The following is a 22,825-nucleotide window of genomic DNA, read 5'->3' on the forward strand; positions in this document are numbered from 1 at the left end:
CTTACTTACTTACTTACTTACTTACTTACTTACTTACTTACTTACTCACTTACTTACTTACTCACGTACTGACTTACTCACTTACTTAACCAGGCAAGTCCTGTTGAGATCTCAGATCTCTTTTTCAAGGCGGGCCTGAAGGCAGCCTATTGTACAAGTAAAATAATCAACATGCATTATGAGAGATGCAGTCTACGCTAGCTTTAAAGTAGAACATTAAAACATCTTCGTCTCACAGGCCACATAAAATGCTGTGATGGGCCACATTTGGCACGCGGGCCTTGAATTTGACGTGTGCACTAAATTTTCTTCACTTGTTTTGGGAAATTGAAGCCAGCAGGACCCAGTTTATGGAGGCAGCCGTTTTTGGGACCAGAGCCTGCACACACTAGAAATGTGAGACTTTAAGTCCTCTTTACTACCCCACTCATTCATGGATCTATTTGACCTTTCTTTTAAACATAAAAATAATTAATTATAGTTGGATAACAACAACAGCAAAGTAAGATTAATGAGAATCAACAAAAGTCAACACCAGAGGAAAAAAAATGTATGTATATTTTAATTTTGGTAAGGACAATGACCTGGCTGAACTTATTGGTGGACTACCATCCTGTCGGGATACTGTACCCATTCTGTCTTAAACTTCTGGGTTACCATATGGTGTCCAGTATTTCCTTGTGTTGTCTGTTGACCTTCTGCAGTCAAATGTGAGGCCATCTGTCCAACAGCTGAAGCGTTGCCAAAATGAGGTCATGATGTAACAGCACAACGATCCCAAAGACAGCAGCAAATCTACGACAGAATGGTTGAAAAAGAAACGAACGCTTCGCAAGGGTGTTGCGACGGTCCAGCCGAAGCTCAGACCTCCACCTGATTGAAACACTGTGGTGGGACCAAATGTCTGCGAAACCTCGGTGAACTGAAGCCAGGTTGGAACAACGAGTGGGACAAAATTCCTCTACAACCATGTGAGAGAGTCTGTCAGAAAAATGACATGTTAAGTTATTACTGCTAAAGAAGGTTCAACAAACCACTGAATCATGGGGTGAGATTAGTTTTTGAACACATGGATTTTCCATTTTGGTGGAATACTGTGTTTTTGTAAACTTGATGTTAGATTTGAATGAATTTAAAATCTGGCAAAGACCAAGTGACTGATATGTTAAACCTTAAAATTAGTAGAACGTGGACTCTACAGAGGAAGCTGTGTGTACTCATGCTCTCGTCGTTTCGTTCATTACCCATAGTGCCACAGTTCATGTCAACTGGCTGACAGTTGGCAGCTTTGCTTTTAGCTCAGCTCCTTTTTCCTTACGACAAATGTGCCCAGCACCTGTTTCTCTGCAGATGCTTTAGAGAATAAAATTACTTAATTCATAACAAATGCTAGATTTTGATTGATAATCAAAGTTAATATTTAATATCGTGTTTATATTTTCAGAAAAAAAGTTTGTCATATTTATAATCATGGCAAAGCAATGTGATGATTAATGTTATCCACCAGTAGCCTGTGGTTTTGTTATTGTCTTGCAATCAGACGTTCAGAGTGTTTCAGGCCGTTTGAAGATTCTTTCTGATGTGGGAGCTCTGTGCTGATTCTGCGGACTGAACCGAGACATTGTAGTTTAGTTCTGGACCACTGCCTGGAAACTCTCTCTGTGGTTTCCCTCCGTGTGCTTCTGTGCCATGATGATGATGTGTTGAGTCGTCGTTAAATTTTCTTTCTTTCTTGTTTCTCGTTCGTCAGTTCCTCGGAGTGACGTTTCTTGGCATCGGGCTGTGGGCATGGAGTGAAAAGGTGTGTGGTTTTTTTTATATTTTTTTTATCTGCATGCACAAGTTGCATTGAATTGTATAAATCTTTTCAGTCACTAATGTCTGCAACTAGTTAAACTTCTGATGACCTTTAAGCCGACTGTGTGTGACGCCGGAGTGGAATGTCATGTTTTTCCTGTGAGACACCTTCAGGAACAATAGACTGCCCGGATCTGATGTTTTTCACTGATTCATTCACTGTGAGGCTCAGGAAGAGGGCGAGGGGTCCTCCTGACCCTTGATGAAGATCCTCAGTGGATTTCTGTAAAATCTCCGCGGGTCATGTTACGAAATGTCTCAATTATTTATACTTGCCAACATTCTTCCCAAAAGTAGTTTGTTTTTGTGAAGTCACCAAACTTTCATAATAGTTTTGTTTCTAAGATAATCTTTTAAAGGAGACCAGACCATGTTCATTCAATTTAATGCACAAAATAATTCTCAGATAATAAAATTTCCCATTTTCTAGTTCTGCCTGCTCTGACTTCCGTTCAGAAGAGTTGTTTATGTTAATGAGCTCTGTTGGTAACGCCCTCCAAAAATCCGTTGACTTTAACTCCGCCCTCCAAAGCCAGCGTTTACGTTAGCATGGCTAATAGCAGAAGCTCTGTTGTACAACCTGAGTCAGACCTAGAGGCAGAGTCGTGGTTGCAGCTTCTTTTTTTTTCTCTCCCTCCTCTGCTCTGAGCTCACTCTGCATGCTGTTACCAGAGCAGGGAGCAGCAGTGGTCAAAATACCTCAGAAACTCGAACAAATAGGCTTTAACAAGGCTTTAATAAGCTAAACAATAGAGGTACATGAGAAACGTATTCATAACGAATGAAAATAAATAATTAAATAGTGTCCGTGCTGGTCTCAAACCCTGGTATCCCACTCTGTGGTCCAGCACTCTACCCATTGCCCTATTGGAGGCCTGTTGTGAAACAAGCTGCGCATTACACAACAACAACCGTGATGGCTTTTTATACTGAGGAGGTGGAGCCTCACCTGGGGGTTGCTAGGTAAGGGGCCGAATGCAGGTTCCGGTGGGTTTTCGTACGGCTTGTGACATCACAAAATGACGGAAGTATAAAACTTGTCGTTAATATACATTAAAAATACATTTGCTAACAATAAATATGCCCCTGGGTGCATTTCTTTGGTCCTAGGACTGTTTTTTAAAAAGTACATACCCAAAATTGAGTAAAAAAAACTTTAAAAAGTGAATTTTGCATAATAGGTCCCCTTTAAACGTCTTTGGTTCCTCTTTAGGGTGTTCTCTCCAACATCTCGTCCATCACTGACCTGGGGGGTTTTGACCCCGTGTGGCTCTTCCTGGTGGTGGGCGGTGTCATGTTCATCCTCGGTTTTGCTGGTTGCATCGGAGCGCTACGAGAGAACTCTTTCCTGCTGAAGTTTGTACGTTTCCCCCCGCGGGTTCAATTTCCAATTTTTTTTTTTTGTGTCCTGATGATGTGTTCACTTCACAAACCTCTCTGTGTGTTTTTGTGTCGTAGTTCTCCGTGTTCCTGGGGATTATTTTCTTCCTGGAGCTGACCGCAGGAGTTCTAGCGTTTGTGTTCAAGGACTGGATCAAGGATCAGCTCAACTTTTTCATTAACAACAACATTCGGGCCTACAGAGACGACATCGATCTGCAAAACCTGATAGACTTCACCCAGGAATATGTGAGCAACGTGGTTTTTTTTTTTTGTTTGTTTTTTTTTTGCCCTTGAGTTAAATACTGTTGTTCCTTCCTCTGGGATGTTCTTGACTTTAATGCAAGTGTTTGTTTTTTTATGTTTCTTTAACCTTGCAGTGGGAGTGCTGCGGCGCTTTCGGAGCGGACGACTGGAATTTGAACATCTACTTCAACTGCACCGATTCAAACCCAAGTCGTGAGAAATGTGGCGTGCCCTTTTCCTGCTGCACCAAAGATCCAGCAGTATGTCGGCTTTTTCCGCAAACCATTTACTCCCATTCCTGAAGAGAAAAACACTCCAATAATGAGTGTAATTGACTGAGTTTTCTCTTTACGAGTTATGACCATGCACCAGTGTTGCATAAAGTACCACAAAGTGATACTTGAGTAAAAGTAAAAGTATCTTACCAGAATATTACTTTGATAAAAGTTAAAGTCTCCTTTAGGAATATTACTTGAGTAAAAGTCTTAAAGTATCTGATACTTTTTGGACAAATATTAAAAGGAAAAGTATTGATTAGATTTTCTGTAAGGACATTTATTGGGAGTTGACTGCCCCAAAAAATGCAGAAATGACTACATTGTATTAAAATAATTATTTTAAATTTAGGCTGCACTAGTCTAGCTGTTTCAGTTTATATACATAAATCAAGGGTGTCCAAACCTTTTCCCCAAAATGAAAATCTATGAGGGCTGCGGCCAAAGACAATAATATAATTCATGAAATACAAATATTTCTTAAGTACAGTCCTTTTGTTTTAATGATTATGTCCTGCTGGAGTGTGACATGATTTGTTTGTGTACAAACTAATACGGTATCAGAGTTTTATATATTTATACTTCTCATTCAACCACAGTTAAATTAACTCTATCTAGAAGGCACAATTTATATGGATAGTATTTATTTTTTACAACAAGCTGGAATGAAAACAAGCAAAAATGAAATAAAAGTAAAGACTTTTTACTTCTTGCCTTTTTAAAAAATGTAAGGAGTAGAAAGTACAGATAATTGTGTGAAAATGTAAGAAGTAGAAGTAAAAAGTAGGCTGAAAAATAATTACTCAAGTAAAGTACAGATACCTAAAAATTCTCCTTAACAAAGTATTTGTACTTAGTTACTTTACAACTCTGCCATGCACAGGAGTTTTAGTTGTAGAAGTCTTCCTGGTGACAGATAGCCGTGTTATCTGAGTCATCCAGATGTCAGATGTCATGGTCGCAGTCCAACAGGACGTCCAGCCCTCAGTGTTTAGTCCACTCAGACTCTGCCAGCTCTGCAGAGTCTGAAAGCGGATGGGAGGAGACCTTGAGCAAGGCTTTTTCTCTTTTTTTTTTAATTTTGGCAGAAAAGAACTCTTACAGCTGCCCACTGTGCACAGCAGTGACAGCTCTTTGCTGCAGCAAGACTCTTTTTAATGAAAGTTGCTTTATTTGCTGACCTGAGTGCGTGCAGTTCTGCCGAAGTTTCCCTAAATAAAAACCTAATTAAAGAAAGTATAGATGTAGAATTGTTTTGAATAGAAGAAGTTCCCTGCAGTTCAGTTTTGATCCAAGTCATCTCGTGTTTTACATCTTCATCAGCAAAACCCAGAGTGTTTTCAATGGGGTAGAACTGTGGTACAGGTACAATGAAAAAGCTTCAGGTTTTGGCTCCACAGGAAATAAGTAGTTAGTTGGATCAGTTAAGTATGGTGTGGATGATGGAGCGCCATCAAGCTGTTAAATAGCAAACTGCAGCTTGCAGAATATCTCCACCGATACTCAAATTATGGCAGCCTGAAATATAAATAAAGCTTTCGCTGTGGAGTTTTGTTTTGTAGTTTTTGTCTCTTGATCTACCTGCCGATGTTTTCCCTAAACATTATCCTATTATTCCCCTTAAACAACTGATTATACTCCTAAACCTAACCTCGAAAAACCTTTGAAGACATCACTGGGAAAGTTCTGCTTCTATCAGACACACTTGAGTGATTGCTACAATAAATTATAACTACTCTTAATCACAGTCGTGAGTAGATTTGCAATCCTTCTTTCACTGTCTGCATGACAAGAGCTTTACATGAGCCAGCACATAGCATCTTTCTAACAAAGAAAAGTACAGTAGAAACAGGTGACAGGTTAAAAACTAGCATTTCTTGGAGGAAAGGCCTATCACCTGCCGCCTTGCAATCGAAAGTTTTAAACAAAACTCTCACATGATCTGTTACAGTTGGAATAAATGTTGAGGATGACTCACCTCCTGCCTCACCACATTTTTAGTACAATATTTATAAAATTAACTGTTTTCTGAGATCTGTTTGAAAATGGTTTGGATCTGATTGAATTAAATTTTTATGTATGCATTTTATTAAACTAAGGAGTGTTGGATAATGTATTAAAAGTTTTTAGTTTTCTAAAAAAAATTGCTCCTAAACAAGCTAATTGTGTGAATGCTTTATAGCATTCCAATGCTATATAGCTGCTTAGAATGCTTTATAGCATTCACACAATTGAGATAATTTTTTCTTCTGTATATTTTTTGGCTTCTAACTCATTCTACAATTTTTGTGCTATTTCAACAATTCATATAAGAAAACGTTCACCCAAGGGTGCTATGACTTTTGGTATTTCAGATATTTATACTTTTTCAGCTATTTCACTTTTTCGGCCTCTTTTTTCCCCATTGAAAATGGGTGGAGCTGTTTTCATCATCCTTAAAACCCTTCAAAATGTTTCTAAATCTTTACAGCACCTTACACATTTTGTTCTGGTTCTACTCTTTTTCATTTTCTTGTGCTAATTTTAGCTACTTTTTGCTAATTTTAGCTATTTTCTGCTATTTCAGTTAAAATTCTGCTTCTTTCTGCTATTCTTCTGATGTTTTGTGTTTTTTCTGCTAATTTGTGCTATTTATGCTTTTTACACATTTCAGCTCTATTCAGCTACTTTAGCTTTGAGCTTTTAGCCGTTTTCTGTTGTTTTCAACTAGATTTGTGCTAATTTTTACTGTTTTACTGCAAAGTTAGGCTTTTTTCTTTCATCTTTTCAAAGTGAGCTCACATTAACAATCTTGCTATTAACTATATTCAGCTTAATTTMAGCWGCCTTCAGCTTAAGTTTTCAGCATGAAGCATTCACACTAGCATTTTCGCAGGAAATGTAATTTCTCTAGTTAATTATAGTTTTGTTGCAAATACGTCATGATTTTTATTTAAACTCACATATTGCCCCAAAAGTAAGCCCTTCTTGTCATTTATGTTCAAACTGCAGTGATCTTAACACAAGTTAAATCATTCTCTCTTCACAGGAGGACGTTATTAACACTCAGTGTGGATACGACATCCGAGCAAAAACGGTGAGTTGCAAACATTTACCTGCAAATGAGATGGAGATCCTCATCCAACAGGTAACCCTGAATTTAAGTCTGAAGAGCAGAAACTAAGCTGTTCTGGTTTCTTTTTTTTTTTTTTTTTGCCACAGGCGAGTTTGTTTGTCTGGATGAGGTCATGAGTTGCTCCACCCATGGTCACAATATTCCTCTTTCAGTATTTTTTCCCAACTCCTCACTCTTCAAAACACAGCAGCTGGGTCTCCATCAGTACTTAAGGCGGTGTGTGTGGTATTACTCATGCGGCAGCAATGCAGTGCGAATTGCGAGCCCCCCTCCCCCTATCATTAGCTTTGGCAGTTCTCCATGGGAGCCCAGCGTAAGAAGAAGTCTCTGTTTGTTTTCTTGGCTTTACATGTGAGCTAAAGTGAAGCTGTTTTAACAAGAGTCAGAACTGGAAAACAGTGAGCTGACTTCATGTTAACAACTGTGGGATTTTACTGTGGAGGAGGCTGAAAGTTAAAAATAAATCATGTACTTTCATTAAAGGGATACTTCAGATCATTCAAGTTGGGTTCAGAGGAAAGGTCAGGACAAATAAATATCTCACCTGCTGATATAAAACTTAAATCTGGCCTGATTGATGAGCTAATGGCTGGTTTGAGCAGGGCCGAGACACTGTTCTAAATTCTCAAAGTCGAACAGCCGGGAACTTTGTCACATGAACATGTTGTAAACAGAGGCTGACATATTGGTTTGGGGGAACACGATGAGTTCCTCTATGTGGAAAATAGGAAAAATGGTGAAAAGTTGCTGTAGGACTGCACTTCTCACGTAAAAAAAAACAACATCCAGAGATAAAATATATATATTTTTTCTAACTGCAAGAGTGAGGGGAGAGAAATAAGACACGTGTTGTCCTTCTGCCTCTGCAGACCTCCGTGCTTCTCCTTGTTTAAAAAGAATTGCCTCATTGTTTTGATTTAAAACTAAAACTGGCTAAAATGAAGAGTAAACACTGAAAACTACACACTAACTATAAAATCCAAACATGTTAAAAGTCACAGATCTAATTAATAAAGTCCTGGTCTCACTGGCTCTTCGTTGCCACCAATCTCCATTCAAATTTCGTCTCTTTTTATTTTCTTCTTCCTGTACATTTTTTACTGCTTGTCAGATAACTTTGAGCCTCAGTCAAAAAGGAGGTCTGGGGGGTTTTATATATATATTTTTTCGGTTTAAGAGACTGATGATGGACAGCAGTATTTTTTCCCACGAGATTACCATGTTTCCTGCTCCCTTCAGCTGCAGTTTTCCCCCATAAAAAAATGGAGGTTGAAATCACGTGACTGAATGACATCACGCCGACTTCGAGAATGGTTGACGCAATAGTGGGGCCCATGTGGGATTTCTGTGGGCAAACCCACAAAAAGTTGCCCACATGAAAAACAAAAACTCATGGGGCACAAAACGTGCATGTGGGATTTTAGTGGAGTACCCACAGARACACTGCTGTGAGGTCTAGATGAAGTACCATATGAGGGAGACCAAGATTTGGGCTCGACTACAGAAAACCATTTAAAGTCCATTMTTCWTTCCATTTAAAGTTGGTGTTGAGATTAGTAGAGTCCGTGAGGTAAAGTTTTTGGGCATGGTCATTGATGAAAGGCTGACATGGAGAGCTCATTTAAATTGATTAAGAACAAAAATAACTAAATCTGTTGGAGTACTGTATAAGGTAAGGGAGTTATTCAATGATAAAGTTCTGTTTATATTGTATAATACAATAATTGTTCCACACTTGATTTACTGTATGGAAGTCTGGGGTAAAGCATGTAAAACAATCACAATATTTTCATTTTACAGAAAAGAGCAGTAAGAATTATCAGAAAACATTACAGTCACCCATCGAATATATTATTTTGTAAATTAAAATTATTAAAATTTTATGAGTTGGTTGATTATATTTTGCAACTTATAAGGCTCGTAAAAAATGTTACCTTTAAACATCCAGTTATATTTTGCTAAGAGAAAAAGTTCTTATAATCTCAAAGGACTTGAGATGTTTACAAAACCTAAAATTCAAACAAACTTGAAGGACCGATGTACTTCAGTTCAAGGACTAAGACTGTGGAATAATCTGGAAAGCGATTATAAATATGCTGGTTCAATGTATTTCTTTAAGAGAATTATAAAAATAAGTTTGTTAAAGAAATAAGAAATTTTATAATGTAAATCAAAAGTTGCTGTTTGAGAAGGAATTGAAGCYTTTATTTTGTTTTGTTTCTTGATAATTATTGCTTGAAATTAATTATAGAAAAAAGGGGCAGCTATTAAAAGATTTTTTCTTCTTTCTGCCTCCTTTTATTGCAATTTGGATTTGTATATATTTTATTGTGTATATATGTTGTGTATTCTTTTTTGTTTTTAATATGTATAATTTTTTTTGTTTTTTTGTTTTAAATGAAATGAATAAAAACTAAAGTAAATAAATAATAAAAAAAAAMYCTTAGTGGGATTCAAAAGAACACAACTGCTTTGGTACCAAACTGGGTAACCTGCAGATTTYGTTAGTGGGCAAASCTTCATCTATCCAACTATTGTACTTCTGTACCCTATGCTTCCTCATCATTACCATCATCAATAGACTTAGCTTATTRCTGTGGGGCAGTACAAAAATTTACCAACCACCTTGGCAGATTCTCTTCATGATGGCTGCATCTGCCCGTTGAAGAGGGTACCGTCCCTATTTGCTGCTTCCTTCAGCTTTTCCTTGGAGAATCATGTTTGGTAGAGTTCCCTGTAATAAACATACTAATAATATACCAATAAATAAAGTTAAATCTCAAAGAGTTAAAAATGAATAATCACAAAAAATAAAACATTGATATTAAAGTTATAAGTAGTGCTCAGATGAACCACTTTTGTGAGTAGGGAGTTGCTGCTAAAGGGTAACTTTCTTATCAAGACTTGGCAAGAAAAATGTCTGTTTTTGAAAGTAAAACTTCAAACGACACACGTGTTWGACTAATTATGGTTTGACTTGTGAATGTCTTGTCAGGATGCCGAGCAGAGAACCTACATCTACATAAAAGGCTGCGTCCCTCAGTTTGAGAAGTGGCTTCAAGACAACCTGACCGTGGTGGCCGGCATCTTTATTGGAATAGCATTATTGCAGGTGGGGTRAATAGTATTTGTTATTTCACATATGATCTCTTTAAATGTTTTATTCTACGCTGACATTTGCACTCGTCCGCTTTTAGATCTTTGGCATCTGTTTAGCTCAAAATCTTGTGAGTGACATTGAGGCTGTGAGAGAAAGTTGGTGAGCAAAACATTTGCTTTCTATTTTGAGTACCACAATTTCACAACTTTGTTGCACCAATTTATAAATCTACTGTTTTTTGCAGTTTGTTTTCCTAAGGCCTACACAGAGATTTTAAAGGCAAGCGTGTATCAGGTACATGTTGAGTCATTTTATTAATCACACCAAAGGATCTTTATTTTAAATTTTTTGTAGTAGTAACACTTCTTTTCTCTCCACAGGACTCCAGCAGCTTAAGGAAGATTTATCAGATCAGTAGAGTTTCCAGCATCTCATCCATATGTAAATAGTAAATTAAGAACTGAGTTCAGAGTTATTCAAGGGAAATGTGACCTTTGAAAAATGGTGTACCTTCGATGCAGCATAAACACATTCATCTCAGTGCAGCAAGTCTGACACTAAAGGAGGAACTGAGGAGGGGAATGACTCGTGCAGAGGAGAAACAAAGTGAGAATGAAGGTTTTCTCTGAGGCAGTGTTTCATTTTTTTTAATGGAATTTCATTTTTAGAAGTTAGAAGAGTTGAAGTTCTGGAAATGCACTGCACGCCTTTGGTCCGCTGTAGGACATCGGCTCGCCTAAAGGTTTCCGATTCAGTATTTCGAGATGTTAAACAGTTTCCTGTCAGCTGGATAGTAAGCACTTTGTTAAATGAAGAGTCCCTGAAGGAATGCATATCGCTCGCCACCTTGCRTKCCAGAGTTTTAACAACAAGATCTTGTTCAATGCTCAGAGTGTTKGGGACGTCTCTCGGCTAAGGTAGATTAACTGTGACTGCCATCTTGATTCGGGTTGACCCCAAAAGTTAATAATTTGTAGATGTCCATACGTTAATTACTTTATGGGAGTTTTATTAAATTCAGCCCAGTGGTTCGTGAGACATACAAACGGGAGATTACATGATTACTTGGCCTTCATGGTGGTGAGCGATGTTATTTTATGAAATCTTCTCAAAGCTACTGAGACTTCAGTGTAGACTGAATTGTGAGAAGATCCCACTCGTACAGATACAGAACTCATGAGAAGACTTTACCAGGGCCGAGACACGATGGATGTGTTCAACTTTGTAAAGTCAGTTTGCAATGAGGTCAAAAAAAAAAAAAAGAAATCAGCCTGATGCACTTTAATCTTAATAGAAGTGATGAAGCTCCTTCCTGCCCATGAAAGACTGTTTTTTTTTCTTCTTTCATTTATTTTAACAGAAATCACTGAAGGGAGCACTTCTCATTAAAAAAAAAAAAAAAACTTATTGACCCTAAAAAAAGCTTAGCAGAAAAAAGTCTTTCAGCATGTTTAGAATGCGGTGCTGTGTGTTTTGCACATTTTGTCCAAAGTGTTCTTTTCATCCCTTTAATTTAACTTAGACATGTTTTCTTTTGATTATTCCTGCTTGCGATTAGACACCTTAGGTTCGACATTTTTTGGCTGTTGCTCATCTGTAAAAGTTTTCCACTCAGTTTTTCCAAGAGTCAAACCTACCTGCTGATTCCTTTTAGTGACCCTTAACTCGGTGTGGATCTGATTGACAGTTCACTGACAGGCAAACCCTCTGCTTCTCTGATGGACTGAATCTGAACATCCTCAGACAGGCCTTTGTCCTCTTTACAGAATCAGACATAGCGTCACACCTAGCCATCTGTTTTCTCCATTACCAGCTTCTGATTGTCAGTGTTTGCTGATCACACACTTTTCTCTCCACCTAGTGCCATATTAGTGAGTTCTACACACCTGACTGTAACTATGCTTTATTTGTGCTTCTAATTCTTGTAAATAATGACAGTCAAAATAAAATGTAAGTGCACCTTCTTTCACGTCTGTTTTACCACAAATTTAAAAAAATTCATAAATAAAAAACAAGAACTACTTATTGCAAAGTCCCAGCAGCAAATTCACTCAGTTTTCACTGAAAAGTCTCTTCTGTGATAATACATTTGTTTGCTTTTGTCTTATTTGTTTACTCTCTTTATTTGTTTACCTTCTACAGCCAGCCTAAAGTAGGTCAGTCATTTCAACCTGGAGAGACTCACAGACTGAAATTAGGAGCTCTGTGAGATGATGTAAGCTCAGATGAGCTGCTTGAGATGAGGGGTAGGAGTATTTTCTCCCTCCCGGGGCCTGAAACTGGTGRTRGAGGTCAAAGGTGATAGAAGTCCTTGGAAGCCAGAAGTTGGAGGAGGGGAGATGGAAGGTTGACGTTCAGCTGGCGAGCAGCCGGAGTGATTGGAGAGGACGCTTTTATCCACTGACTATCAGATGCTGATTGGATGCAGSTGAGCTTGTGACGCAGAGGCAGGATGGAGCAGGTGAGGTTAATAAGTCTTCCAGAGGTGAATTTTTCAAGTAGGGGTCTCTGCGGACGAGTGCAGACAAGTGGGCGTGTCACAAGGAAAGGCGATTCTAAAGCRACACACCTGATTTGACGGACTTTGTTAAAGGGACACACCTGACTGGACAAGCAAAAAGGGGCGATACCGTATGGCACCACTTTTTCTGGAGAACCCTACTTGAGTCACATTTCTCCTGGTTAACCTTAGTGTTGGGGTCAGGGTCAGGCTGTAAAGAGGTCAAGCAGGATCTAAGGATACTGTCATGTAGGCCTCATAGCCCACAGTGTTTATGCTTTTGACACTCCCACTCTTGTGACACGCCCACTTTTATTCTGCAGATAACCCCTTCTCGAATTTTTGTCTAAAACTCCATGTGACTCAAGCCTCCACATAGTATTCCACAGATTCAGTCAAGTGTTTTATTTACATGGAGAGCATACCTGCATTTCAGAATTGCATATTTGGAAAACTACTGGAGTAAACTCAAACTGCACGATTTGGTATGGTTCAGAATAACCTTTTTTATGTTTGATTTCATAAGTTGCAATACAGCATCATGTGGGAAAAAAGTAGTAGCAGTAAGCTTACRCAGTTCCTCCTTAGACATAAGGTGTATGTACTTTAACAAACAAAATCTACCAAGTTTCTTGTTCTGAAAAATGGGTTTCCAGTCAGAAGTTTTATCTAAGTTTGTTTAAGTCTACTTTGAATGTAAAAGGCTTGATTGGTAGCAAACAACTCCCAASCAATTAAGTAAAATAAATAAACTTTTTAATAGTTTATCTGCATCTAGGGTCATATAATGGCTGCAGGTGTGTTATTAATAAACAATGCAAATCCGATTATCAGAGAAAATTAAGGAGGATGAATACAATAACAAACTGAAACAGAAGCTGGAACAAAAAATTAATCAAAYCAAATTCCATATAAAATAAACTCTTGCACAGGTAAAGATAAAACRTAAAACCAGGTGTAGTACAAAACAAACTAAAACTTAATGACTGATCGATTTAAGTGTAATATTTTGCTGATTTTACAAGGCTTCGATGAAAACTCATTTTCTGTTAAACCTTGTTTTCATCCAAAGAAAAACACTTGTTCCAGTAACAGTTATCACAGAAAGGTACTAATAAAACTATCTGCAGTGTTACTGTCAGCTGTTTAAAATTCAAGTGTGAAGATGAAAATCTGAGGACAAGCTGTGTTTTSTTGAAATAGTCTGGCAGTGAGAGTTAAAGCATTATTCACCTCTGCCATCTAGTGTTTGTAACAAATATTGCTGAGGATAAAAATGGGTAAGGACATTGCTGCCTCTGTCACTTCTTTTATCTTCACTTGTCAAACTGGTTGAAGAATAGTCAAGAGGAAAATCACACAGATTTATTTTTTTAATTAACAGTCTTTTAAAAGAACTGTAGAAAAACCTTGTTTACTATAAGTCCATGTTCTTTTCCTTCAGCAAATCACAGCTAATTAGCAGCTGAGATACTGAACCCTGATAAAAACTTATCTGTGTGCTGTGTTATCAGGGACTGATTGTAAACTCAGGCTCCGACCTTTGGACAGATGCCTCAGTGTTATGTCTAACACCGATGTAATCATGCTCTCTTCTCCATGATGTTCACTAAGATTTGACTTATACACAAATTTTGTTGTCCYCGTCGCAGAGTGAAGAGAGGACTTGGAAATATCATCTAATTGTTTGTCTTGTGAGCTGGATAACTTGGAAAAATAAATAGCATATATTGACTTCCATTTTGGTGTGTGGGTGCATCTAGGCATAAGAAAGGTCCCTATAAAAAACTGAGTTGCCATGTCAAAAAAATAAAATTTTCTATTGTATATAGTTATTTTGTTTTTTTTAATGAAATGAATAAAGTATCAAWCAAGTGAAAATCCAAGATGGCCACCACAGTATACATATGTAAACCTGCCACCCTAATTATTTAACTATGCTTTCTAGGATTTAGATTGCATAAAATTTTAGTTTCCTTAAATGATTGGGGTGGCCGAAGATTAACCTATGGTGGGCAAGGCCACCATTGGCCACCCGCTGGCTCTGCCACTGCACCTGTGACTCCCCCTGACCAATTCAGAGGAAGAACACCATCACAAACAAACAGTGACACCTGCTGGCTGCTTTGTGGAATTAACACATGCTCTGGTTTTCTCTACAATAAATGGTTTCTATTTTAGCTTCTTTAAAAAATTAGACATGAGTGCTGCTCATTGTGAGAAAACTTTGCTTAAAATCCTTACTTGTTTGTTGGCAAATTATCTCACAAACCACTTGGCAGTTTTCATTGAAATGTTTAGGAAGTAATCTTTGAATGTACAATTACTATCATGGAGTCAGTYTAATTCAAGATGGCCACCACAGCTAATTAACTTAAGCCAGTCAGTTTTACAGATGCTGAGCTGAAATTAGACAAGAAGTAAAATGATCTTAATCTAAAACTCTAACAATACACACTTCTAAAAGAAAAAGCTGGGTGGTTAATTGAGGATTCAACAAACTTTCTCACATTGTCTACAGCTAAAAAAAGCAACATGTTGGGAAACTATTCCATTAAGGTTTACAAACTGGACCACAACTGAAGAGAGTGAAACCTTGATGTAATCTGAGCTTTGGGGGTTTCTCCAACAGGACTGCCCATTTCCTCCAACACGATGACAAAGTGCCGACTGTTCATCTCCAGAAGAAATTAGGTGAAAGGTGTCTGACGGTAAATATAACACTCTTATTTTATTATCTTCATATAATTTATCTTTTTTTTTATCACGGGGGCCAACTGTTGCTGTCCTTTGAGATTTGTGTCACATTTTTTAATAGTCTATGAACTCATAGGCCTTCCTCTCATGATAGACTGAATCAGTCAGATTATCCCATTGATTAATCAATCACACTTCCATGCGCAGACTCAGACACAGCCTCACTTTAAAAGCTGTAGCAAAATTTCCCTGTCAAATCTGTCTCTGCTCAGGTTAATGATTTGCGGGTTATCTCGTACTTAGTACTCGAGCGTGGAGTTTGGAGTCTGCCCTCCCCTCAGACAAAATCTGACAGGACTGGACTTGCTTTGCCTTTCTTTTTTGGCCCTTTGGTGCCACTTCAGCCGCTGACTCTGCTGTGCGGGTTTGAATCATCTGGCTGCAGAGAGAGGACACACAATGTTGGCTCTGGTGGTCTTYTTGCTTTGTGCAGCCTCCACGGTGTCCGCATCTACCAAAGGTGAGTCACTGGGTGGTTGTGACCTTTTCTTTTGTATATGYCGGAGGACATGAATGAATGAAATGAAGGTTGAGTGAGCTCTATAAGGTTAGGAGGTCATCCTTTTTCAGTAAAATATGAAGTGTTCATTGTCAGCTCGGATATTTGAGACTTCTTGTGGTTTATTTTTAAAGGAGACACTCAGATCYTCCTAAGTGCTTTGTAATCTTAAGTTTTGTTAGTAAAGCTTTTAAGTTTAAAAAAAAGAATGAATGGATGAATCTTGGGTGGAACTACCACCATATTTTAGTGCGTTTAGGTGACATCACCCACTGATAAGAARTAATAAAGCTTAAGTTAAGAGGCACTTATGTGAAAATAAAAACATAATTGCTTTCTCTGGTATTTTCCTTCTCATATATCTAAAATATTTAGATTTTTTTTGCAACAATTGATTCTGATTTTTTTTTAAATCAAAATAAGCTCAGGCGACCYGATGATGAAATCCAAAACTGACACGTCAGTGTGTGTCTTTCCTCGTGGCCAAATGTCATCTATCAGGAGGATGGTCATTAATAGAGCAGAGGAGCGATAACAGTCTGTTCTTACCTGGAACACACCCAGTTCAGCAGMAGATGACTGAATCAGTTCAGCTTTCTGTTCACTTCTGCAGATGGGAAAAAAAAAGACACTGACAGAGCGTCGAGTACTTTTGGATGGAAACCTTCCTTTGAAAGAAAAAGATTACTATTAAGAATTTAACAAGATATTGATCTTTTCCCCGACAGCTGTTTAGTTGTCTACATAAAGCTGATAGTTCTGTCATAGCTCTGTCTCGATCTGGTGTTTATCAGCTCTGTTTCCTTTGTTTCTTCAGGTGTTGCTGCAGGACCCCGACTGAACAACAACCAGCTGTACAAATTCAGTTACACCACAGACGTCCTGTTGGCCAAGGCCCGAGGGTCCAGAGAGGGCGGCGCCGGCTACAGAATCTCAACTGATGTGAATGTTAACCTAGTGTGGAGAGATCCGGGCAACAAGGATGACCAGCTGATTCAACTAGTGGTATGTTGGTCCAAAACATAAACGGAGAGGACATGAGAAAATGAAGAGGCGCATTACGTTTGTCACTCCTGGTACATTTAGTCTTTAGAATTCCGTTCTTAGTTTTTTTGTAGTTTCTGTTCTCAATAAGGGTTTGATTTTATTTCCCCCAACAGATCTCAAATGCGAGGATTGAGTCTGTGCCTCCGAGATYACAGAAGAAGAACGTCCTCCATGGGACCACAACAGAAAGCATCTTGGGGAAAACCAACCTGGCAGCTCTGACAAAGCCCTTCCTGGTGCATCTGAAAAAAGGAAAGGTGAGAACATTGACAACGTGTTGCTGTGGTATAATGGAAGGACAGCAAGTGGTCCTCGGGGGAATCTTTGCACAGCATTGAAGCGATGATGCTGGCAGCGGAAACACTATAAAARTGTGCGTATGCGTTCATGCAAAGGTCAGCGAGTGCAGCGGGTCAATGTCTGAATAAATGAATGAGTCAGATTACTACGGGAGATTAATGGAAAAAAAAACTGTCAAGATACAGTATTAACTCTGTGGAGGTTGAAAGCTATGAATCTAAAACTTTGACCCAAGGGCAGCAAGAAGGTTAACCCTAGTTTTGGACCAAAAAAAAAAACACCTTTCTGACAAGCTTGTTAACTAAAGTAATGCTACCTACAATCACTTTCACTAAACTCATGTAAGCTAAAAGACTTGTGGCTACTAGGTGAACAGGTAACATGTAGCTAATGAGACTTGTTACCATTTATGACAATGAAATGACACTAAAATAAATGAAATTAAAACTGTGAACTAAAAATGTCAGCAAGGTTTTTATTCCCTGTGTTTTATAAAACAAAAATATCCCTCATAATTTCACTACTTGAGTCATAGACCATGTGGTAAAAGTGTTAAACCATGTTTTAAGGATTTTTTAAATGTAAACAATACATTTTGCTTTTATGGTACAAAAATAACTTTCCCACATCACTTTAAAAAGCTTATTTGACTTTGATAATTGTGACTCGTGTGAGCTGCAATACCTGGTTTCTGTTTTAACGTGTTTATTTCTATTATTACACACCTGATGTAGACGAAGGCCTTTTACTCGTACTGGGCAGAACCTGAAACTATCAAGAATCTGAAAAGAGGCCTTGTCAGTTTGTTACAGTTTCAGCTCCACACTGGCAAGGTTGTTGAGGTAAGTACTATGATGATTCTTCTATATTGAAATATGTTACCTCTATCAGATTTAAAATGTAAAACAAACTATGTTTGTAAACAGAATGATGTGTCTGGGAGATGCTCAGTTCAGTATAAAGCAACTCAAGGTCAAATAATAAGAACCAAGCACCTGGAGACATGCAAGACTTCAGACAGTGGATTTACCACACATAGTAAGGTCAGTCAAACTTKGACAATCTAAGTGATGAACCTTTGTGAGTGGGTCACTCAGTTTGTCTGTCTTTCCCTCCCATCCAGGTGTTGGGTGTGAGCAAGAAGTCCAGCTCTGTTACAGTGTTTAAACTCAAAGATGGCTTCATCCAATCAGCCGAGGCCGAAGAAACACACAGCCTGGCTGTGAATTCTCGCAGATCTGCTGCAGCTAAAGTTGTGTCCAGGTAAGAGACCATGGTGATTCAGTCAGTGATGATCATCTGTGGACATAAATAATCCATATTTTTTTTTACCTGTTTTCAACTGTCTGAAAATTAAAATTGTGTTTTAAAATAATCAGAATTAGTTCAATTTTTGTAGCAGAAGAAGGTTTTTCAGGCCCTTTTTGTGCCTCAAGCTTAGATCTAACAGAGCTGATCTTCTTGCTCAAAGCAAAATATATAAAAAAATCTGCCCATTTTCACATGAAGGTGGACTTAATATGTACTTATGATGCAATTTTTTGTACTTTCTGACTCACCTAAACTAAAAGCTGTTTTAATATTTGAAGACATTAAAAAAAATCTGTTGCAATTGGCGAAACACAGTGTTTTTGAAACACAGTGAGATACTGTTTTACGTGATGTTAGGGAAGATATTCTGCACTTTGTGCCAGCACATACTACATTGTTATATCCTACATAATTGACCTTATATRTGTATTTATTTTTTTCCCCAGGCAAACCCTTGTGTTGACTGGTACAGAGGCGGGACCATTCGAGGCTGCTGGGAAAGATGTTGCTGGAGTTGTCAAGTCAATTGATGGCAAACTGGCAGCTGTTGGTATTGTTGCTGAAAAGGTCAAATCCCAGTGCAAAGGCTGTCCATCAGTGAGTCCCTATTCATTTTCACTTTTGAGCTCAGGCATAGGGTTGTTTTTACTGCTTAGTGGGAACAGTTTACACATTGTACAATCACGTGGTAATAAAGCAAAACCCTAATACTAACCCTACACCCCAAATAAACACCTTTTTTAACCTCTGTGCCCTCTGATTTTTCCTGCTCTTCACGTATTGATTTTAAACTAAAAAGTGACAGCATCTAATTGGCAAGTTTTAGAAAAAAATACCTAACAAGTGCAAAATAATTGCATTCTTCCTTCCTCTGACTGTGCAAAAGGGTGTTTATGAGCTGGACAAGTCATTACGATAAAATGACTCTTAATAGGCCTGCATTAGTAACCAGATACTGTATATTTTTGTACTTTAATTACTGACTGAAGATGATCTGTCCTCTAATCCTCCATRTGTCCACCCCTCTTAGCTTCTTGAACATTGGCAGGCTGTACAGAAGCAGCTGGAGCCAGCGAGCCTGTCCAAAGCCACGGCTCCTCGCARCTTCCTGGCCCTCCTCCAGAGCATTAGGAAGGCGTCCAAGGACGAGATCCTCAAAGTGCTGAAAAGTGCCAGCAAGACATCTCTGTAAACCAGCTCCTCTTTCTTTWACATATTTGATGTCTTTGCTTTCGACTTGTGTGTTGTATCGCTAAGAAAATATGTGACTAACTATGTTGCACGTGTCAGGATTTGGTGCTTTTTGCTTCTCTTATTTTGTTTAACAATCTCCTGCTGATGTCAGACCTCAGGTGGTGGACGCTGTGACTTCTTCTCAAACCCCCGCGTCTCTGGATGCTATGCTTGAGTTCCTTAATTTCACCGAAACCAAGAGTTTGGTTCTGCAGGAGAGGTTCCTCTATGCGTGTGGTTTTGCCTCGCATCCCAACGAGAGGATGCTGCAGGCGCTGCTGGTAGGTACCACAGGAAGCAAAGTGTTTTACACTCAAGCACCAGCTCATTACGACAATGTGGCGGAGAAACAACAAACCAATCATATGAACATAAGACTTAATAAACCACTCAGAAATGAATCACAGGAAGAAGATCTACGACTGATTAACTTTTTGAGTCAGCTTGATTAGTAAACACAAATAGAGCTATAACATAGTCCTTTTTAAAGATCTTGAGCTAAAGTCTAGCTCAGACTCATCTCCATCAAACTTTGAGTGCTAACAAATTGTGAGATCCTAGTTTAAAACATGCAAAGTGGTTTTTGATGTGCAGTCTTTCAAGAAATGCATGTTTCATTTAAGTTTTAATAAGTCGCATGGAAAATGTTTGTATTTTCAGGATATTTATGAAGGAAAAATTGGCAGCAAAGACATCAAAGAATCATTGGTGATCATCATGGGAGCTTTGGTCCACAAGCTGTGTCTGAAAGGAGGCTGCAATTTGCCAGTGAGTTTTCAAAAAAAACATAAAGAATGACAAGTTACAACCCAATATTCAACATTTAAAGATTAACATATTAAACGTTTTAAAGGCCACAAAGTGGGATTTTTTTAAGCTGTGAAATCAAACACTGTCAGTCAAACGATCTTTTACCTGTTTACCCCTCAGTCAGTGATGCTGGTGAAAAAGATGATCTTAGAAGGTCCTGATAGCACAAAAGATGAGTCAGAAGTCCAGATGTACCTTCTGGCCCTGAAGAACTCCCTGCTGCCTGAGGCCATTCCCATCTTAAACAGATTTGCTGAGTCAGAGGTGGGGTCTTACAGCACCATCGCCCTGACTGCCCTGCAGAGATATGATGTCAGTCTCATAAACAACGAGGTAAATCACAGCGTATACCACACTCCACGGGACTTTACTGCTCTTTTGTAGAATCCAGACTGACACCCAAGATTCTCTTTCAGGTTAAACAGACAGTGAACAGGGTTTACCACCAGAATCTACGGATCTACGAGAAGAATGTGAGAGCTGCTGCGGCCGACGTCATCCTCAGCAGCAACCCCTCGTACATGGAGGTGAAAAATCTGCTCCTGTCCATCGGAAACCTGCCACATGAAATGAACAAGTACATGCTGTCGAAGATCCAGGACGTACTTCGCTTTGAAATGCCRGCCAGGTGTGTTGAATAGTGACAAAGTGTGCAACAAAACAAAGCACTAAGTTGATGACACGATGACGTGACGTCAGTCTCTGCGTTTTCACAGCAAGGTTATCCGACAAGCTCTGAAGGACATGATTTCCCACAACTACAACCGCTTTGCTAAAGTTGGGTCATCGTCTGCCTTCTCAGGATTTATGGCACGTGAGTAAAATGACAACAAATATAAGCACATTTCTTTAAAACCTCTTATACATTTTTCTGTTTTGTATTCATTGTTTTTAACTGCTCTTGTTTTTATTGGAAAGTGCACCTAAAAGAGCTGCAGTGTTAGACATTTTGCAATTTGCACTAAAACGTATCACTTACCTTCCTCTTAAAGGACAGGACAGCTAGGTTATAGTTACATATTTGACATGACATATTTCATTCAAATAAAACTAAATGRTCTTTAATGTTTGTTTGAGAGGTGAATGAAAAAGAAAGAGAACTCTTGTCCACAGAATCGGCTGATCTGACCTCCACATACAGTTTGGACATCCTGTACTCAGGCTCTGGGATCCTGAGAAGAAGCAACATGAATATTTATGGTTCTAGTAATGGAGCAATGCTGCACGGACTGCAGGTACTTTCCACGAAGAATCAAAAAAATCATGTTTTCATACAGGTTTTATGAAATATGTCTTYTGATATGTATATGATAAATATATTTTTTCTTTTCCAGGTGGCGATTGAGGCCCAGGGTCTGGAGTCTCTGATTGCTGCGACGCCGGATGAAGGAGAGGAAGACCTGGAGTCGTTCGCCGGTATGTCCGCTCTGCTGTTTGATGTCCAGCTGCGACCCGTCACATTCTTCAAGGGTTACAGTGACCTGATGTCCAAAATGTTCTCCATGACTGGCGACCCCATAAATGTGGTGAAGGGACTGATCCTTCTCACTGATCACTCTGAGGTAAGCAGTTTGTGTCACGCCAGTTGCAAAGTAGCTCGAAAGAAGTGTCAAATCRCCTTAAAAACACATATTTTGAAGCATTATACTTGCAATTAGAGTGGGCAAATAAAAAAACATTACTTTGTCATGTTTGGCTAAACAAATTCATTGCAGTTATCAAATATATTATTTATTAACATGCATGGTTTTGGTATGTGGGAGGACATGAGAAAAAAACATGTAAGCACGAGGAGAACATGCAGACTAACCCTAACTCTAACCCCAACTAGGGATCAAACCACCTTCTTACTGTGATGCATGATAGCCAACCATTGAACCATTTACTGTCAAATGTAAACAATGGGCCTCATGCAAAAACCGTTCATACACACAGATTTGTTCTTAAGTTGTGCGTACGAGTGATTTAGGAGAATTTGTGGCATTCACCAATGTTTTCATATTCTAAGATTTTTTTCAGATTTGAACAAAATTCACGAGTGGTCCAGACCTGTCGTATATTTTACGAGCAGTCAGTCTGCTGTTATCCAGACAGATTTTCTTCATTAATAGCTTTATATTTCGTTAGTTTGAAGATATTTCGAGTTGAAAATAAATCACACTCTATAATTATATTGACAAGAGGCTATTCTGTTTGAATTAGAATTTTAAATGTAATAATTTAAAACAACATACATTGGTTAAATTAAAATAAATTGGCTATTAATTTAGTCGTATAGCACTACAATATTAATATGAAGTTAACTGAAGTTTTGAGACATTTTAAAATGCTTTTTTTTTCAGAAACCCATCTGACACTTGAGACGGTTGGGGTGTGTGTGTGTGTGTGTGTGTGT

General features: G+C 38.5%; 2 protein-coding genes across 2 annotated transcripts in view; both read left to right on the forward strand.

Annotated features, from left to right (window-relative positions):
• The window catches only part of LOC106517169 (tetraspanin-5), a 14,353-nt gene extending 2,357 nt beyond the window's left edge, over nt 1–11,996 (forward strand). The window contains exons 2-10 of the mRNA XM_014007888.1: nt 1,751–1,801; nt 3,071–3,217; nt 3,316–3,486; nt 3,618–3,743; nt 6,787–6,834; nt 9,869–9,985; nt 10,071–10,132; nt 10,218–10,267; nt 10,354–11,996. Coding sequence (XP_013863342.1) covers nt 1,751–1,801; nt 3,071–3,217; nt 3,316–3,486; nt 3,618–3,743; nt 6,787–6,834; nt 9,869–9,985; nt 10,071–10,132; nt 10,218–10,230 — 735 coding nt within the window. The 3' untranslated portion in view covers nt 10,231–10,267; nt 10,354–11,996. The remainder of the gene's footprint in view (nt 1–1,750; nt 1,802–3,070; nt 3,218–3,315; nt 3,487–3,617; nt 3,744–6,786; nt 6,835–9,868; nt 9,986–10,070; nt 10,133–10,217; nt 10,268–10,353) is intronic.
• A 3,022-nt stretch (nt 11,997–15,018) lies between these two features.
• The window catches only part of mttp (microsomal triglyceride transfer protein), an 11,783-nt gene continuing 3,976 nt past the window's right edge, over nt 15,019–22,825 (forward strand). Inside the window, exons 1-16 of the mRNA XM_014007885.1 lie at nt 15,019–15,184; nt 15,575–15,690; nt 16,547–16,734; nt 16,890–17,033; nt 17,811–17,918; nt 18,003–18,119; nt 18,200–18,339; nt 18,834–18,984; nt 19,418–19,575; nt 19,733–19,901; nt 20,281–20,388; nt 20,551–20,763; nt 20,847–21,058; nt 21,147–21,244; nt 21,544–21,665; nt 21,765–21,992. Of these exons, the coding sequence (XP_013863339.1) occupies nt 15,630–15,690; nt 16,547–16,734; nt 16,890–17,033; nt 17,811–17,918; nt 18,003–18,119; nt 18,200–18,339; nt 18,834–18,984; nt 19,418–19,575; nt 19,733–19,901; nt 20,281–20,388; nt 20,551–20,763; nt 20,847–21,058; nt 21,147–21,244; nt 21,544–21,665; nt 21,765–21,992 (2,217 nt within the window). The 5' untranslated portion in view covers nt 15,019–15,184; nt 15,575–15,629. The remainder of the gene's footprint in view (nt 15,185–15,574; nt 15,691–16,546; nt 16,735–16,889; nt 17,034–17,810; nt 17,919–18,002; nt 18,120–18,199; nt 18,340–18,833; nt 18,985–19,417; nt 19,576–19,732; nt 19,902–20,280; nt 20,389–20,550; nt 20,764–20,846; nt 21,059–21,146; nt 21,245–21,543; nt 21,666–21,764; nt 21,993–22,825) is intronic.

Source organism: Austrofundulus limnaeus, unplaced genomic scaffold (genome assembly GCF_001266775.1).
Source record: "Austrofundulus limnaeus strain Quisiro unplaced genomic scaffold, Austrofundulus_limnaeus-1.0 Scaffold45, whole genome shotgun sequence".
Lineage (NCBI taxonomy): Eukaryota > Metazoa > Chordata > Actinopteri > Cyprinodontiformes > Rivulidae > Austrofundulus > Austrofundulus limnaeus.